Genomic DNA, 19,858 nt, shown 5'->3' on the forward strand with positions numbered 1-19,858 from the left:
TAGGGACACACTGATGGATACATCTAACCTCAAGACTGTAAGTGAATATATTTATCATCTTCTATTCTTTATCACTGTTCCAATGACTGTAAACTATCATTTTATTACTGTCCTTTAGGAAAAAAAGGTCTTAACTTTGATCTCAGAACCTTTATATTCTAGTTCTTAAAAGACTCAAAGCACTTTTGCCTACATAATAGCTACTTATACATAGAATATAAAAATTTTTAAATGTTTATCAATTCATTAGGAAATGGGGAGATGGCTCAATGGATACGAAGTACTTGCTGAACAAGCACGAGGACTAGAGTTCAGATCCCCAGAATCCACATGTTAAAAACCAGGGCAGTTCAGTGCTGAGCATGGGAGTTCTTTACATCTTTAATCCAAACACTTGGGAGATAGGGGCTAGAGGGGCTTGGCGGACAGACGGAATTCAAGGCAGCCTGGTCTACATAGAAAGATCCAGCCAGGTGGCAGTGACACATGCTTTTAATCCCAGCCCTCAGGAGGCAGAGGCAGGAGGATCTCAGTGAGTTCGAGACCAGCCTGGTCTACAAGAGCTAGTTCCAGGACAGCCTCCAAAGCCACAGAGAAACCCTGTCTCGAAAAACCAAAAAAAAAAAAAAAAAAAAAAGTTCCACAAGGCTGAAACCAGGCTGGCCCTGTACTTGTACACTTAGGCAATCTTTTTTTCTTTGACGCACATAAAAACCTGACCTCATATAACTACATACTTAAGAAAAGGGAAGATTACATTTAGTAGTCTTTTCAAATAATTGTAGGAAAACTGACGGTCCTTTCACATAACAGAAAAACTTCAAAAGTACATTTAAGTGTCTATAGTAATGGGATCCCCAAACCTCACAGGTATACTTTTACTTCTTTCATATTCAAATGTATGTACTTCTAGCCTATTGTGCTTTGAATCTCTTTCCTATGCATATTACAGCATTACGCATTGATCAGTTGGATAATATTCACTCACTGGGTTATATAGTGCTTCCAAATGCTAACATTTTACTATCCAACATAAATACATGCTCACACACACTATACCAATCGCATCAGAAAAGGATTTAAATACTGAAAAACTGTCAGGCTCATAGCAACAGATACACTTTTTCCAAAATTCCAATTTTAAAAGCTCAATTTTTATCCTTGGCAAACATATACTGTAACTTGTTTTCCTAGAAGTGACAGGCTCAATTCATTCATTCTTGAGATAATGGCTGCCAAAAACCCATGCCTGAAAACATCATCTGTCAGTCACTTTCAATTAAAAATTATTTCCCATTTTTTGAAAAAAGCAGCTAACTCAACTCAGAACTCTTAACAAAGTGGCAGTATGGATGCAATGACTTAGGCTAGGGAGGGGTACGCACAGTAGTAAGGCATGAAACCGCCATCTTATATATGGGACCAGCAGGTTTACCCATTATTGTTCTTTTACCATCACTGCGTCAGCACACTAACTAAAGCAAATAATGTAGCAGTGTAGTTATTAAAACACACACACACACTTTAACCCACAAACCATGAAAGGGTCTCAAAGTTAACAATCCTCACATTCTGTGGGCCACCCCTTAAGAACTACTGTTTAGCCAGACAAAGTGGTACCCTGGCCTAAGATCCCAATTTCTCAAGAAACTGAACCTGGAAGAACAATTACTTGAGTCCAGAGCCCAGGAGTTCAAGGACAGTCTGAGCAAAGCAGCAAAACCCTATCTGGAAAAACAGGGTGAAAATTATAAGTTGGTAGAATTTTGCCTAACAAGCACCAAATCCTAAATTCAATCCTCAGTCCCACATAACCATAGTAGTAGCACACACCTATAATCTCAGTATTCAGGAAGTAGAGGCAGGAAGATCAGTCAGTTCAAAGTCATGCTCAACTATATACTGAGTTCAAGGCTCCGCAATACAGGACACTATCTAAAATTAAAATTAATAGTCAGGAGGTGGTGGTACACACCTTTAATCTCACTACTTGGGATGCAAAGACAGGCAGATTTCTGCGAGTTTGAGGCCAGCCTGGTCTACAGAGACAGTTCCAAGACAGCCTCCAAAGTTACAGAGAAACCGTCTCGAAAAACAAAAAAATTTTTTAATTAAAGTGGGTTTGAAGAGATGGCTCAGCTATTATGAATATGTGTATTCTTCTTCTGGAGGACCAAAGGACAATTCCTAACACTCACATCAAGTGGCTCACAACTTACTATAATTCCATCTCCATCACTGGCCTCACCAAGTTTCTCTGGTGGCACATGGCTTTAGTTCCAGCACTTGGGAGGCAGAGGTGAGTTCTAGGCCAGCCTGGTCTACACAAAGAAACCCTGTCCCAGAGGGAAAAAAATTATCTGAAACTTTATTCTGATGAATCAATAAAATTTGTATACCTACTGCTACATTATAGATTTAAGTGTACACACTACTGAAAGCTTTTCTGACACAACCTAACAAGGCACCAAACATTTTTTGAAACTACAAAAGTGTTTTTAAAAGCTCACTACTGAGATTCAACAAGTATGAACTAGTTTGATTTTTCAATATTCTAACAATAAATTAAACTTGTTCCTCAAAAAATCCCCGATAGCCTCCAAAACAATATAGAAACCCCGTCTCGTAAAAACCAAAAAAAAAAAATTTAAATCCAAAAGAGATGGCTCAGCTGTTAAGAGCACTTACTGCACGTACACAGGACCCAGGTTAAATTTCCAGCATCTACTTGGCAGCTCATAACTTCCTACAACTCCATTTCCAGGGGACACAATGCCCTCTTCTGACCTCCATGGGCACTACATGCACACAGTGTGCACATACACATCCAGATAAAACGCTCAAAAGATGAAAATTAAAATTTTAAAATCCAAGTTCTCCAAAGTATGACAGATGTTACCTGCACCAGAATCACAAGAGGAGCATGCTAAAGGTGTGTGTACACAGCTCAAGCTGATGGTACAAGCCTATGACCCTAGTCCTTGGGAGATCAGACATTAAAGATAGACCTCAGTTACACAGCAAGTCTGAGACCAGCCTGGGCTACATGAGATCCTTCTCAAAAACAACAATAAAAGTACAGACACAAGCTAGGTGTTGGTGGTACACACCTTTAATCCCAGCACTCAGGAGACAGGCGGATCTCTTTGAGTTCGAGGCCATCCTGGCCTACAGAGCTAGTTCCAGAACAGCCTCCAAAACCAGAGAAACCCTGTCTCCAAAAAACAAAACACAAAAAATACAGACACAAGAGGTGGAGGTATAATCAGTAGTAGAGAGCTTGCCTCGAATGATAAAGGTCCTGAATTCAAACCCCCCCTCCTTGAAAATAAAGAAGGCACAGTTAAACTAAGGAATGGAATGGAATAGAATGGAATGGAATGGAGATGACTTAGCTATTAAGATCATTGGATGCTCTTCAAGAGGACCTGGGTTCAATTCCAGCACAATTTTAGGGGATCTGATGCCCTCTTCTGGCCAAAGGCACCAGGCACACACATGCACAAATATACAAGCAGGCAAAACACCTCACAAATAATTATTTTAAAAGGTATAATTACAGCCGGGCGTTGGTGGCGCACGCCTTTAATCCCAGCACTCGGGAGGCAGAGGCAGGCGGATCTCTGTGAGTTTGAGGCCATCCTGGTCTACAAAGCGAGTTCCAGGAAAGCCTCCAAAACAATACAGATAAACCCTGCCTCGAAAAACCAAAAAAAAAAAAAGGTATAGTTACATGAAGTCAATCTCAAATCAAATAAATCTCTGGAAAAAAAACAAAATCAACATCTAATAAGCTCTACGGATGATTCATATCTTTAAAAGATATATGTGTGGCAATGTTACAAGCAACTGTAAGCCCCCCATGAGCTCCCATGGTGCTGGGAACCCAACTTTGGTCATCTACAAGAGTAATCGGTGCTCTTTCCAGGAGTTGGTGGCAGTAGCACAAACCTTTAACGCCAGTACTCAGGAGGCAGAGGCAGACGGATCTCTGTAGCTCCAAAGCAATATAGAGAAACCCTGTCTGGAAAAAAAAAAAATATCGGTGCTCTTAATCAGAGCCATCTCTCCAGTTTCTCAAACTGTGGGTTATGACCCCCATTACCAAACCTCTATCTCCAGAAATATTTACATTACAGATTCGTAACAGTATTTTATGAAGTGGCAACAAAAATAATTTTATGGGTCAGCACAACTTGAGGAACTGTATGTGTAAAGGGTTGAAGCGTCAGGAAGATGATTTTTTTGTTTTTTAGATTTTTTGAAACAAGGTTTCTCTGTGTAGCCCTAGCAGTCCAGGAACTCACTCTGCAGACTAGGCTGGCTCAGACTTACTCTGAGATCAGTCTGCCTCTGCCTTCCAAGTGCTGGGATTAAAGATGTGTGCCAGCACCACCTGGCTTTTAGATGATTCTTAGAGCCATCTTTTGAACACACATTCTGCAAATAGGAAATAGAGATGAACATGTAAAAAAATAGATTTAAACTGTGCTACGAAATGCAAAGGGCACATATAAAATTTACTATTGACAAAATATTTCCTAGACTGCCTAAAAATGGCTGATTCAATACTTGTTTTAGATACTCCTCAGAAAGCAAAATTACTTAGAAAACAAAACTACTTAGAAGTGACTGCGTTTATTCATTTACACTTATTTTAGTTCAAAACAAAAGGCAGGAGAATTGAGGGAATTTATAGATTATTCTCTGTCCACAAATTTTAGAGAGCCAACTTTGTAGCTTCAGTCCTCAACTAATCAGTCAGATACATTTGCATCTTTGGTTCTCTGTAAATGTCAACCCTAACACAGGCATTCACAAGAACACTGAATCTCATGTACCTTGTTATGCTCTTAAGGGCTATAAGCAGCTTTCCTCTTTACACCTATTATCACTTAGTATCTCCATCAACCAAAACTTAAATTTTAATTTACTTCTTATTGTTGTATTTGTAGACAGGGTTTCACTGTGAACTCACTATGTAAACCTTGAATGCAACAACCTCATGCCTCAGCCTAGGTGATGGGATTTTTGGTATATGCCACCACCACACCCAGCTCAGAATTTTATTGCTGGCCGAGCAATGGTGGTGCATGTCTTTTAATCCCAGCACTCAGGAAACAAAGGAAAGCCCCCTAAATTCAAGGTCATCGTGGTCTACAGAACAAGTGTTCCAGAGCTACACACAGAAACCCTGTCTCAAAGGAATAAAAAAAAAGATGAAGAAATAATTCAGCTCTCCAATTTCTTAGTAGGAAATATCCCTAGGGAAAAAACCAAATTCAGCATTTCTCACAAAGCCAATACCCACCCTAATACCAAATGTGCCCTTGTATAACATCTGGTATCAGTCTTTACTACCCATTCCAAAGAATTTCTTGCCTAGATCATTGTCAAGATTCTAACTGGTCTCCCTGCCTGCAGTCTTGCCTCTCCTTGTTCAAGTGCCCTAACGTTATCTTTCTGGATTTTCCTTTTGATAGAAAAACTTCAGAAGTTGGACTAGCTCAGCTGACCAAGTGCTTGCCTACCACACATGAAACCCCAGATTCCATCACCAACTGCTTCAGAATATTTGTTTAACTATGCAAAGATGTACTGCTTTTTTACCTTGCTTGTCTAAGGCACCTGACTGGGTCTAATAAAAAGCGGAAGAGCCAATAGTAAGTGAGGAGGTATAGGCAGGACTTCCTGGCAGGAAAGTAGGAGGAGGAATTGAGGGAAGGGGGGCAGAGAATCAGAGGAAGCAGACAAGTAGGACATAAAAACATGAAAGAAAGGTAAAAAGCCATGAGGCAAAACATAGATGACCAGAAACAGGTTAAACTAAGTTATACAGTGGGACAAGGCTAAACAAAAGGTTGAGCACTAGTAATTAATAAGTCCCTGTGTCTTTATTTGGAGCTAGTTGGCACCCCAAAGAAAATTCCAACTACAACCAGAACTATATAAATCTAGAAGTAGTGGTTCATGGCTATATTCCCGGATGTCAGGAGGTAGAAGCATTAAGATCAGAAGTTCAAGTTCATCCTAGACACTATATAGAGTTTGAGGCCAGCCTAGGATAAAAAAGATCCTTCAGGAATGTCCTCTATAGGATAAAACCCAATCAACCCTTTGTTATAATCCACAATTCAAGGCAGTTCCAAAATCAATTCAAAAAGCTTTGAAATTTTAAGCCTTTTTAAAGCCAGCTTGTCAAAAAAAATAACTCTCTTAATTGTAGGATGTATCTACTCAATTAATGTATTAATTTCGATATAGAAATATTGTTTCATAATGAGTGGGTTAACCTATACCCACAAGAGATTTTTCTAGGAAAAAGGAAAATTCCAATACTGCATCTCAAAGCCTTAACACATCTAAACTTAACAGTTTCAGACACTAGAAGAGTAGGTCCCTTAACAATTGAGCCCTTTAGTACAATCTAACTTCCACCAATCACCTTACATACATATCCTTTAGTTAAAGGGTTGTAGAAAGTACCCTGTGCCGGGAATATCAACCAACTCAGCAAGATGATCACTCATCAAGAAATATGTTCCAGGGCTTCCTTTACCGGGAAGCTTCTCAGACCTTCCCTCCATTATGCCCAACCATGGTACCCACCTCTACGGCTGCAGGTTACATAGATTTCCCCTATTAAGACTGAATGAAATCCTGGATATTTTATTCATTCCTAGCACAGTGTCCTGAATACTTGGGCCTATCAATGCATAACAAATGATATAACATAAGCCCAACTCCTAACACTCTCTTCCTTTCCAAGTTCGTTTCTTCATCCTCAAATCCAAGGATTTCTCCTAACCATGCATGCCCCTCACAACTATTATCACTTACCAAGCTCCTCATCCCAATGTCATCGAGGGGCCTTCTTTTAGCCCACGGCCTCCAATGTCTTGTATTATCATTTAATCGGTAGTTCTTTCTCCTAACCCAGAACAGGCCGATTCCCCTCTCCAAAGCAATCCATCCCAACCCCTGTCTGACCACTCACTCGTCCAACGCTTCCGGACCAGGCCCTTCTACCCAAAAACACTTCTCACGGCGGGTTTTGCAGACCCCTTCTCTGTCTCTGTTAGTTCACCCTCTGCAGAAGCGCCTCAAACCTCCCTCGCAGCATCCCCTCCCCCAGCCCCTCGCAGCCGGCAACCCTCCCTTCTGCCTCCCCGGATCTCCGGCGGTGCAGCTTCTCTGGTAACCGTCCCCGGGGCCGTGGCTTTCACCTCTGAAACCTCCCAGCACCGCACCGTCCGAGCAGCCTCACGATCCCCGCCCGTGTCTCCAGACCCCCACCAGGGTGCGGCCCGCTGCTCACCTTGCTGGACGTCGCCGTTGGTGCCCCCGGGGATGGGCACGCTGAGCTGGCGCTCGGGTTCCGGCAGACAGCGCAGGCAGAAGGAGTGCAGGCAGGGGAGCAGCTTGGGCTCCGCCTCACGCCGGCTCTGCAAGCTCTGCTGACACACCGCGCAGGTGTCCAGGAGCGAGGCTGGTGGCCCGAGAGGCGGCCCCGACGAAGGACCCGGGGCCGGAGCCGACACTGCAGCTGGGGCCGGCGTCGATGCCGCGCCCCCGGGAACCGTGGAGCCCACTGAAGCCGCGGGGACCGAGGCGGCCGGAGCCGAGCCTGAGGAGGCCGCGGTCACCCCCCCGTCGTCGGGCCCAGCCGCTGCACCGCCCTCCACGCCAGCCCTGCTGCCGCCTTCCTCCTCCTCCTCCTCCACCAGCACCGCCGCGAGAGGCGGCTCCGCCTCCTGCGCCGCGGGCCCCGCGGCCCCGGCGGTTACCGGCGCGCTGCCGCTGCCCCCGCCGCCGCTCTCTGCCTCACCGCCGCCTTTGTTTTCCGCCATGTTTTCCTCTTTGAACCCGCCGGACCGCCCCGCGTCGCCCGCCGCTCGCGCCGCCGCCGCCGCCCCCAGCCTCAGCCGCAGCCACAGCGAGAGCGGCCGCCGAGAGCGAGCGAGGTAGCGAGCAGTCGAACGCACGAGAGCGCGCGCGCACGCCGCGCCCCCGCCCTCGCGTCGGGAGGCGGGAGGGGCGGGCACGCGCACGCACGCACGCCGTCCTCGGAGGGAGGCGGGAACTCGGGTCGTGCGCGCACGCGGAACGGTCAGCGAAGCCACTCCGCGCCTCGGGGCGGTGTATTGCGACAGAGCTGGAGTTCTGGAGCTCGGAAGGAGCTTTTAAAGCCTTAAGTTGGTGGAGCTGGGTCCCTATGGCGTGGAATTGGCCGCTAACGCCGAAGGGGCGGTGAAGCGGGGAGAAGGGAGGGAAAGCGTGCAAGGATGGAAGGCCTGCCCGCGTTCGTCCCCGAGTGAGCGTCTCCGCGGCGACGCCGTCCCCAGCGACGGGCGCGCCTCCGCGGAACCCTCACCTGTCGCGCGCTGGGACGCGGCGGCCTTCCAGCTTGGAGGTGCGGACCACCTGGGTCTCTGCTAGGTGTTCTTGAACCGCGTTCTCTAGAGGATCGTCTCCAGAGAGCAGCTAAGCAGAACCCTCACTCCCCCACCCCCACACCCCCCAAAGGTCTCCAGAAATAGGCCTCCTCCGGTGAGAAAGAAGTCTCCTAATAGCTATTTTTAGCTTCTTAAGGTGATTCTCCAACGCTGCTACATACCTGGAAGCCAATCAAATGCTTTTTCTAAACAGAGATGCCAGGGCCACACCCCAGAACAGAATCAGGAAGTTGGAGAGCGTATGAATATGTTGAACAAGTCCCTATGACTGATGTGCCAGTTTAGGAGACCACGTTTCTAGCCAGTGTCTCCGGGTGAGGTAGCTGACTGTCCTCACCGACTCAGTCATAGAAGCTTTCTGAAAGGGTTTGGTTTTGTTTGAAATCGAACCTCTCTCTACTTCAAGCTGGGATCAGACCACTTTCCCAGTGCTGCCAGAGCAGCCACCTGTGATCACCTGCAGACAGAGTTCAAGGCCAGCTTAGGCTTCAAAGTGAGACCTGGTTTCCAAAAAGAAAGGGGGGAGGGGGAATGTATGTAAGTTCAGCAACTTTTAATGTTAGGCTCAGAAATCCATCCTGGACAGTAGATACTAATGCAGGAAATGTATTTGTCTGAATCTTTGTATTTACAGAAAAAAAGTCTTTAATCCCTTCAAAATCTCTGCTGACCTCTTATGTGTTAGATACACTGGGGTTTCTGCAAAGACTAGATAGAACAAAGAAGCTCTCTGCATTCAACAAGTTGACAGATTGAATGGATGAACATAGATAGAGTGTTAAGTGCTACGGAGTAAAAATAAGGAAAGTGTAAAGGATTAGTGATGATTAAGGGCCCTGTTGATAAGGTGAAGAAGCCTGGCTTGCACAAGAGTATTCCAGATAGAGGAACAGGTCGCAAATACAAAGGGCCTGAGGCAAATAGAGATTCCTGGTTTTAGTAGAGGAACAACCTGGAGTCAGTGTGACTAGAATGAATGGCTTAAACAAGGAACTGAGAAGAATAAGAATAGCCCCCCCCCCATAGGCTCTTTTATTTGAATGGTTGGTCATCAGGGAGCGGAACTGCTTGAAAGGATTAAGAGGCATGGCCTTCTTGGAAGAAGTACTTTGCTTAGACTTGCAAATAATACTTCCAGAGTTTTGTCACTGAGCTAGCTAGTATCAAGAGAGTGAGAACAGAGCTGGGCATTGATGGTGCACACCTTTAATCTCAGCAATCGTGAGGCAGAGGCAGGCAGATCTCTTGTGAGTTCGAGACCAGCCTGGTCTACAGAGCGAGTTCCAGGACAGTCTCCAAAACAATACAGAGAAACCCTGTCTCGAAAACCAAAAAAAAGAGAGAAAAAAAAAAAGACAATAATAGGGGGAGGAGAAATGGCCCAGTGGTTAAGAGCACTGGCTGCGCTTCCAGAGGACACGGGTTCAAGTCCCAGCACCCACATGGAGCTCACACCTGTCTATAACTCCAGTTCTAGGGGATCTGGCATCCTCACATCAATGCACATAAAATAAAGTTAAATAAAAGTATTTAAAAAATAAATTAAAAAAAAGAAAAATCCCGTCAGGCGTTGGTGGCGCACGCCTTTAATCCCAGCACTCGGGAGGCAGAGGCAGGCGGATCTCTGGGAGTTCAAGACCAGCCTGGACTACCAAGTGAGTTCCAGGACAGCCTCCAAAGCCACAGAGAAACCCTGTCTCAAAAAACCAAAAAAAAAAAAGAAAAAAGAAAAAAAGAAAAATCCCTTAAAAAAAAAAGATAATAATAAAACAGAGTGAGAACAGACGTAAATTCTGCATCTAATTATTATCTATCAGCCTTTCTGTATTTCCAAGATTATTGAGAAGCACATTGGTTATTCCAATAATAAATACAACAGCATTTAAGCAGAAACTTCCAATTTACAAAGTACTTTCAAATAATTCTTGCAATTAGTAAGATGTGTTCTAATTTAGACAATAAGTAGATTTCGTTATGTGAATATATTATAATTCATTGGTAACCTTTCTAAGCAATAAAGTGATTTCTAAATTTTGTTTTTGTCTTTGTTTTTCGAGACTGGGTTTCTCTGTAGCTTTGGAGCCTGTCCTGGCACTCACTCTATAGACAAGGCTGGCCTCAAAATCACAGAGATCCACCTGCCTTTGCCTCCTGAGTGCTGGGATTAAAGTTGTGAGCCACCCCACCTGGCTCTAAATTTCAATTAAAAAACAATACTGTGAAGCCAGTAGGTGGTGAGGGGGGGAGCAGAGGCAGAGGCAGGCGGATCTGTCTGAGTTGAAGGCCAGCCTGACCTGAGGGAGTTCCAGGACAAGGAGGGCTACTCAGAGAAACCCTGTCTCAAAAAAAGAAAGAAAAAAGGAAGGAAGGGAAAGGGAAAAACACAGAAACAAAATACTGTTATAAGCACTGTACATGCAAGCAAGCATTCATAAAAAAAGTTTTAATCATATAAAAATTTTAAAAGATAATCTTTATATGTCTCCAATTATTTCTTCTGATTATTCTTTTTTTTTTTTTTTTTTTTTTTGGTTTTTTCGAGACAGGGTTTCTCTGTGGCTTTGGAGGCTGTCCTGGAACTCGCTTGGTAGTCCAGGTTGGTTTCGAACTCACAGAGATCCTCCTGCCTCTGCCTTCCGAGTGCTGGGATTAAAGGCGTGCGCCACCAACGCCCGGCCTCTTCTGATTATTCTTAAAAATTAAATTACTAATTCAAATATGACCATTTTAAAGGTTTTTAACAATAAAATGCAAATCTCTTAGGCTATTAAATCAGGCTAGGCAAGAACTCTTTGAACAGAACAATAGCACAGGACTAGCTCCAAATTTCAACAGATGGTGACTACATGTAATTAAAAGTTTCTTCCGGGCGTTGGTGGCGCACGCCTTTAATCCCAGCACTCGGGAGGCAGAGGCAGGCGGATCTCTGTGAGTTCGAGACCAGCCTGGACTACCAAGTGAGTTCCAGGACAGCCTCCAAAGCCACAGAGAAACTCTGTCTCGAAAAAAAAAAAAACAAAAAAAAAAAAAAGGGGGGGCTAGTGAAATATTTTCCAAAAAAAATGCATGTTAATGGCTAATAACTATTTTTTAAAATGTTCAATTTCCATAGTCATCAGGGAAATAAAAATAAAAACTACTTTGAGATACCACTTCACCCCAGTCAAAATGGCTATCATCAATAAACCTAAACACAAATGTTGGAAAGGATGTGGAGAAAGAGGAACCCTTATTTAAAAAAAATAGTTTTGATGCATTTTTTCCTAAATATGAATGAAGTTAACTTTCAGTTATTTTCACATTTATCACTCCAAAGATCTCTATTTCCTCATATTCCACACTCTGGCCAGATTTCCCGTCATAACACTCTACCAAAACTGCTTTCACCAACACTATGGTTTATTTCTTTCTTTTCTTTCTTTCTTTCTTTCTTTCTTTTTTTTTTTTTTTTGCATTAAGTGTACATGTTTGACTCCTAACCATCATTGTCTTCTCAAAGGGATTTAACAGTTTTGCCCTCTCCCTCTTCCAGTATCACTTCCTTGGCTCTCAAGACACCTCCCTCTCCTGGTTTTCCTCCTGCTACTTGAACTTCTGTTTCCATGCTCCACACTGTCAGAGGCCCACTACCATATTTAGGCTTAGTGATTTGCTGAAAGAACCTACACAATTTCAAAAGTCTACTGTAGCTTATTAAAGATGACAGGTATAGGTGAAAATCATCAAAGGCAAAAGACTTGGAGAACAAAGTCCAGTAAACAGACTCAAAGTTTCTAGGTGTCCCCTCATGTTAGAGTTGTTAGTTACCCCAACAATGATATGTGCCAACATGTGTATTGTGTTGTCAATCAGGGAAGTTCACCCAAGCCATGCTGTCAGGGTCTTTACTGGGAGTCGGGCTATAGACATCAATCCCCATGTGACATCTCAGCTACTAACCTTGTCCTCCCAGAGGTCCACTTCTTCAAGCAGACAGAAACTCATACTAGAGTGTCCCAGGGACTCAGACATTATTTCTCAAGAAGCCTAAAGACAAGCTTTTCATTACATGTGCACAATTTGAACATTTAGTCCTACTAAGCTAACTTTTTTGTTTCTTGAGGCAGAAGCAGATGGGTCTCTGTGAGTTTGATGCCAGCCTGGTTTGCAAAGCAAGTTCTAGGACAGTCAAGGCTGTTACAGGGAAACCTGTCTTGAAAAACAAAAACAAAGAAACAAAAAAGTGCCGGGCATTGGTGGCGCATGCCTTTAATCCCAGCACTCAGGAGGCAGAGGCAGGCAGATCTCTGTGAGTTCGAGGCCAGCCTGGTCTACAGAACGAGTTCCAGAACAGCCTCCAAAGCCACAGAGAAACCCTGTCTCGAAAAACCAAAAAAAAAAAAGAATCCTGGGAGTAAAGGCACAAGCCACCACTGCCCTTCATAAACTAACTTTTCATGAGTAGAGCCATTAAATGTTGGAGTTTCTCAAATCCTGGAGAGATGGTTCATCACTTACACTTTTCCAGAGGACCATAAATCCACTCCCAGGTCTCAGTAGTCTTGAACTGAAGTTTCAGGGACAGAAGTTCCTCTTCTGGCCTCTGTAGGCACAGGCATGCACACAGTATACACATGTACATGCAAGCAAGCACTCATACAAAAAGTTTTAAACATATAAGAAAATTTTAAAAGATAATTTTTTTTCTATATTAGATATAGAATGGGCCATGTTTGTAACATACAATTTCCTACTCCTCCTATCCAATCTCCTTCCAAGAATGGCAGGCTAACATTCTTGTAATTCCAGCACTTAGAAAACTAATTTAGAAAAAAAAAACCCTATCTCAAAATTGAACAAAACAAAATGTATTATCCATTCTTTCCAGTTTTGCTTCCCAAATATTGTCCAAATCTCTCCTTTTGTCTCCATTTCCACAATCACCATCTTAAATCAACTTTCTACCCTCAAGATACTACAGACTTCTTTGTGTTGTCTCCTTTGAAATCCTTGTCCAAGCTACAATAATTCTTCAGAAAGAAAGTTGTCAGATATTAGTTGAAGATGTGTTACCTTTGTTTGTGCTATGGAAAATTCTTTTATGTTTAATTCTGGAAAGCTGTGTTAGTTTGCCTGTCTAAAACACCTGATTGGTCTAATAAAGAACAGAATGGGCAATAGCTAGGCAGGAGAAAGGATAGGCAGGGTTGGCAGGCAGAGAGAATAAATAGGAGGAGAAATCCGGGAAGAGGCATGGAGGATCGAGAAGAGGAGGAGGAGAGGAGAACTTGAGGAGCCGCTACTCAGCTGCACAACCAGCCATGGAGTAAGAAGTAAAGAAAGGTATATAGAATAGAGAAAGATTTTTTAAAAAGTCCAGAGATAAAAGATAGATGGGATAATTTAAGTTAGGAAAAGCTGGCTAGCTGGGCATTGGTGACGCCTTTAATCCCAGCATTCGGGAGGCAGAGGCAGGAGTTCGAGACCAGCCTGGTCTACAAAGAGAGGTCCAGGTAGCCTCCTAGCCTCCAAAGCTACACAGGGAAACCCAATCTCAAAAAGAAAGAAAGAAAGAAAGAAAGAAAGAAAGAAAGAAAGAAAGAAAGAAAGAAAGAAAAGCTGGCTGGAAATAAGCCAAACTAAGGCTGGGCATTTATAAGTAAGAAAAAAATTTCTGTGTATATTTATTTGGAAGCTGGGTGACAGGCCTCCCAAAGAGTAAAGAATAAAAGAGTAAAAAGCAACTACAGGAACTGATCTCTGCTTCCCCAACCACCATTTCATGTCTTCCCATTTCTCTGAACATGAAAAGGAAAACTCTTCCAAGGTCTTCTATCATCTGGCCCAGACTATCTCTAGCCACACCATGCCCAGTTCTCCTTTGGCTCCCTCTCTCTAGCTTTATTGACCTTCAGTAGCTTCTCTCTCTCTCTCTCTCTCTCTCTCTCTCTCTCTCTCTCTCTCTCTCTCTCTCTCTCTCTCTCTCTCACACACACACACACACACACTTTGCCTTAGGGACCTTGTACTTTTTCTTACTTAACTGGACTGACCATTCCCACCACCTACTCAAACTTGTGTCTTCTCTCTAGCAGTGTTTCCTCAGAGAGGCTCCTGTTTGATCAGCTTTCTCAATTGTCAGTAAACTCAATCAGTAAGATAAATCCTAATTTTAAAGAATAGGCTTCATTATGTAAATGTATTTCTTCTACCCAAGATAATGTAAGAGAGAGACAGAGACAGAAAGAGAAGAAAAGAAAGAAAAGAACAGAAAAAAATAGTATAGTAGATGGTTAAGAACAAAGACCTAGCTTGGCATGGTGAGAACCCTTGTATCCTGGCAATTGGTTGATGGAGGCATCAGGATCAGGAGTTCAAGACCATCCTCAACTACATAGCAAGTTTGAGGGTGTCCTGGGCTACATTAGACCCAGTCTTAAAAACAAACTACATATAGCTCATAGGCCAAATCAGGCTGCAGCCTATTTTTTGTGTGCTTCCAGGAAACACTTGAAATTTGAGTCCCACTTAAGCAAAATGTTGATAAGCCATCTGTTAAATGTCAAATCCTGGGACAAAGGCCTGAGGTGCCTATTTAACATATCAAAGCAGACCTGACCATGTTCTCCCAGAACCTACCAGTTAGAAGGTGTAGGTGAGAGCAGGGCAGTGGTGGTGCACGCCTTTAATCCCAGCACTCGAGAGGCAGAGGCAGGCAGATCTCTCTGAGTTCGAGGCCGGGCTGGACTGTCTCGTAAAAACCAAAAAAAGAAAGAAGGTATAGCTGAGGTACCCTGCCCTCTAGCCCACCCCCAACTCTCCAGCCCAGGGACTGAGCTGCCCCTCCCCCAGTGGCTCTTCCCTATATAATCCAGACATTTTGGTTACCTTCCCCTTTTTTACCCTTTTGCCCTCCTAGCTGCTGCACCTGGTTCTGCCCACCCCCCTTTTGGTTCAGGGGCATGTCCACTTTGGACTCTCCCAGATGTTCTTGCCTCTGGCTATGCTCTCCTTTTTATCTATAATAAACTTTATTCTCTACCATACCTATGAGCAGTCATGTCCTCCCTTTTTATTTTTTTCATTCACCACCATGACCTTTAAATAAAAACACAGAAAAGAGTAAAAAATAATGTATTTATTTTGTGTGTGCCTGCGCCACAGTGACTGTACAGAAGTCAAGGACAGCTTGCTGGAGTCAGTTCTCTCCTTCTGCCACTCCACCATACAGGCCCCAGGCATTGAACTCTGGTAGCCAGACTTTGCAGCAAGCTCCTTTACCAGCTAAGCCATTCCGTTGGCCCCTCCCTGTTTTCACTGATGTTATTAATTTGTGCATTCTCTAGCTTCTTTGATTAGATTGGCTTGGGTTCAGAAATAAACTTCACTTATCTGCTAGGTGTTCAATCCAATCAAGCACACACTCAAGATTAGCCATTATACCCTTATTATTTATTTACTATAGAATATTCTTTTTTTTTTTTTTTTTTTTTTTTTTTGGTCTTTACGAGACAGGGTTTCTCTGTATTGTTTCGGAGGCTATCGGTCCAGCCTGGCCTCGAACGCACAAAGATCTGCCTGCCTCTGCCTCCCAAGTGCTGTAGAATATTCTTTTGTTTTGTTTTGTTTTGTTTTTCCAGACAGGGTTTCCTTGTGTAGCTTTGGAAACTGTCCTGGAACTAGCTGTTATAGACCAGACTGGTCTCGAACTCACAGAGATCCACATGCCTCTGCGTCCTGAGTGCTGGGATTAAAGGTGTACACCACCACCGCCAGGCTCCAATAGTCTCTCTCTCTATTTATTTTTAATGTGTGTGAGTGTTTTGCCTGAATGGGCCCATGGAGGTCAGAAGAGGTCATTAGATCCCCTGGGACTGGATTTAAGGATGATTGTGAGCCACCATGTGGGTGCTGGGAACTGAAACTAGGTCCTCTGCAAAAGTAACAGGTGCTCTTTTTTTATTATTTTAAAAATGTATTTATATTTTTTCTTTTTCCTTTTTTTTTTTTTTTTTTTTTTTTGGTTTTTCAAGACAGGGTTTCTCTGTATTGTTTTGGAGGTTGTCCTGGAACTTGCTCTGTAGACCATGCTGGCCTCCAACTCACGGAGATCCTGCCTGCATCTGCCTCCTGAGTGCTGGGATTAAAGGGGTGCGCCACCAATGCCTGGCCCTGTATTTTTTATGTATGAGTGTTCTTCATGTACACCTGCATGCCAGAAGAAGGCATCAGATCCCATTATAGATGGTTGTGAGCCACCATGTGGTTACTCGGAATTGAACTCAAAACCTCTGGAAGAGCAGCCAGTGCTCTTAAACTCTGAGTCATCTCTCCAGACCCATCTTGATTTTGCCTTTTGACTAAAGTATCTTCTGTTTTGGCCCTTTGCCAAAGAGAAGCTTTGCCAGCACCTGACAGGTAATATGCTTATGTGAAAAATAGTCATTAGTCATGGTGTCTGAGAAATGGCACTGGCTGCCCTTCCAGAGGACCCAGGTTTGATTCCTAGCACCCACTTTATGGCTCATAAACATCTGTTCTGTACTCTTCTGTCCTCTGCTGACACCAGCCATGCATGTGGTACACAGGCAAACAGGCAAACACCTGTAGATACTTAAAAAAATAAGTTAGAAAGATACAATCATGAAGTTAGGAATAGTGACACACTTGTAATCCTAGCACTTAGAAAGCTAAGGCAGGTGAAGCCAAAGCTCAAAGTTAGCATGGTAACTTAGGGAGACCCTGTCTCAGAAGTAAAAATATAAAAAGGACTAGCAATGTAGCTCATTGGTAGAATGATTGCCTAACATGTTTAATGCACTATGTTCAATCCTTGATTGTGCAAAATAGATTAATTAACTAAAATAATAGCCAGGGCATTGGTGGCACATGCCTTTAATCCCAGCACTTGAGAGGCAGTCAGATCTCTGTGAGTTCAAGACCAGCCTGATCTACAGAGAGTTCTAGGACAGCCTCCAAAGCCACAGAGAAACCCTGTCTCGAGAAACAAAATAATTAATCAATTAATTAAAGTTTTAGAATACTTTGCGGTAAGAACTGCCTACATGTCATTGTCAGGCCATGAATGAAGAGAGTTAAATTATGAAATGTATGATCAAATAGCTGGCTTTAAACAACAAACATAAGTTTGGAACATTACCATCTTCCTGCTTCTCCAAATGCTATTGCTTTTTGGAAAGACATAGGTTTAGAGGTAAAAGGATAGAACATTGAAATTCAAAAAGAGAACTGGAATAGATAGTTTTGATAAATTTGGGATGGAAAAACACTCAGAACTTAACAAAGAACTGACAAAAGCTATAACTGTAGATTTGAGTACCTAAAATGTCAAGGCTGGCAGTTAGGAGCACTGACTGCTCTTGCAGAAAACTGGAGTTTGTTTCCTAGCACCCACACGATAGCTCAGCAAACATGCAACTACAGCCTGGTCCAGAGGATCTGATATTCCCTTCTGACCTCCAAAGGTGCCCATGCAGGCAAAGCATGCATCAATGCACACACACAGATTAATAGGTTTATTCTTCCCTTCTTAAAAACTTAGAGTTGCCATTGAGACAGTGCAGTGAGTAAAAGTGCTTGATGCTAAGCCTTGACAACCTGAGTTCTGAGTTCATTCCCAGCAATACACATAAGTGAAAGAAGAGAATTGACTCCCATAATGTTTCCTCTGTCTTTTTTGTTTTGTTTTTGTTTTCGAGGCAGGGTTTCTCTGTATTGTTTTGGAGGCTGTCCTGGAACTTGCTCGGTAGACAAGGCTGATCTCAAACTCAGAGATCTGCCTGCCTCTGCCTCCCTAGTGCTGGGATTAAAGGCATGTGCCACCAACACCTGGCATGTCCTCTGTCTTTACACACACACACACACACACACACACACACGCACACACACACAAACTAAATAAACAAATAAATGAATAAATGGGGAAAAAAAGAGAAAGACTAGGATGAGGTTCAGTGGTAAAACACAAAATATGCTTAGATATTTAACCTATGAAGGCTCTGGGTCCAATCCCCAGCACATAAATAAATAGATAGATAGATAAGTAAATATAAATGCAAGTTAAAAACAAAAAACCTAAGCCCATAGTGGGGGAAAAGTCAACATATACCAGTTCTGGGGATATGAGTTAGTCAATAGAGAACTTGTGTTCTGTTAGAACCTCTAACTTACTCTTGCTTGATTTAGAAAGCCCCATTCTTTCTCTCTCTCTCTCTCTCTCTCTCTCTCTCTCTCTCTCTCTCTCTCTCTCTCTCTCTCTCTCTCTCTCCAAACCCCACCCTCTAAGAGAATCTCCAAGAAAGAAAAGGCACCAAAAAGCCCAGTTCTGAGTTCTTGGCAACTATAGCAACTTTCTCCCCTGTTGCCTGTTGCCACCAGCAGCCCAAGTCCCCACTTAAGCATTCAACTTTTGACCATATTTTGACACAAACCCAACTTGTGGTGGACACGTTACCACCCCTCACCTACAACCTATATAATCACCATGTTCTACTTTGGGCATGCAGCTTCTCTAGCCTTGATCTCTGGGACTGGAGAACCCTTCTGGGAGGGAGTTGCTTTGCCCAAACAATCCCGTTCCACGTTTTTCAATTTGGCTTGATCTGGTTTACTGCATTAGTGGAGAAACCTATTATCAGGGGACAGAAAACCTACTAACTTACCTAACATGCACAAAACCCAAGGTTGGATGGATCTCAAGACCACGTAAAAATAGACATGGTGGTGCGTGTCTACAATCACAGGACCTAAAAGGGAGAAGTAGAAAGATCAAGAGTTCAAGGTCATCCTTCACTACATAGCAAATTTAAGGTTACTTAAGATAACCTCTTTCAAAAGGAAAAAAAGAAATCCTCTTTTTCTGGTTATGGTAGACATGCCTTTAATTCTAGCACTTGGGAGGCAGAGGCAGGCATCTGTTAGTTTGAAGCCATCCTGGTCTACATAGCAAACTTCAAACCAGCCAAGGCTAGGCAGTGAAACTATCTTGAAAACAAACAAAAAAATCTCTTTTTTTTATTTATTATGAATACAACATCCTGCCTCTATGTATGTCTGCAAGCCAGGGCACCAGATCTCATTATGTATGGTTGTAAGCCACCATGTGGTTGCTGGGAACTGAACTCAGGACCTCTGGAATAGCAGTCAGTACTCTTAACCTCTGAGCCATCTCTCTAGCCTCCACAAAAAAACTCTTAAAGAGGTTCCTTCTGGGCAGTGGTGGCGGCACACACCTTTAAATCCCAACACTTGGGAGGCAGAGGCAGGCCGATCTCTGTGATTTTGAGCCCAGCCTGGTCTACAAGAGCTAGTTCCAGAACAGCCTCCAACGCCACAAAGAAACCCTGTCTAGGGGGAAAAAAAAGACCTTCAAACAGCACTGTTCCTTCAAATAAAGAGCAGAT

The 19,858-nt window shown here is 43.3% G+C and overlaps 1 protein-coding gene across 2 annotated transcripts in view; it reads right to left on the bottom strand.

Moving 5' to 3' along the window:
• Trim33 (tripartite motif containing 33) overlaps positions 1-7,915 on the bottom strand; it is a 75,946-nt gene extending 68,031 nt beyond the window's left edge. For both annotated transcript variants that reach the window (XM_040752130.1, XM_040752129.1), the window contains exon 1: positions 7,319-7,915. In XM_040752130.1, the coding sequence (XP_040608064.1) occupies positions 7,319-7,850 (532 nt within the window). In that variant the 5' untranslated portion in view covers positions 7,851-7,915. The remainder of the gene's footprint in view (positions 1-7,318) is intronic.
• Positions 7,916-19,858: the final 11,943 nt, after the last annotated feature.

Source organism: Mesocricetus auratus, unplaced genomic scaffold (genome assembly GCF_017639785.1).
Source record: "Mesocricetus auratus isolate SY011 unplaced genomic scaffold, BCM_Maur_2.0 Super-Scaffold_100009, whole genome shotgun sequence".
Classification (NCBI taxonomy): Eukaryota; Metazoa; Chordata; class Mammalia; order Rodentia; family Cricetidae; genus Mesocricetus; species Mesocricetus auratus.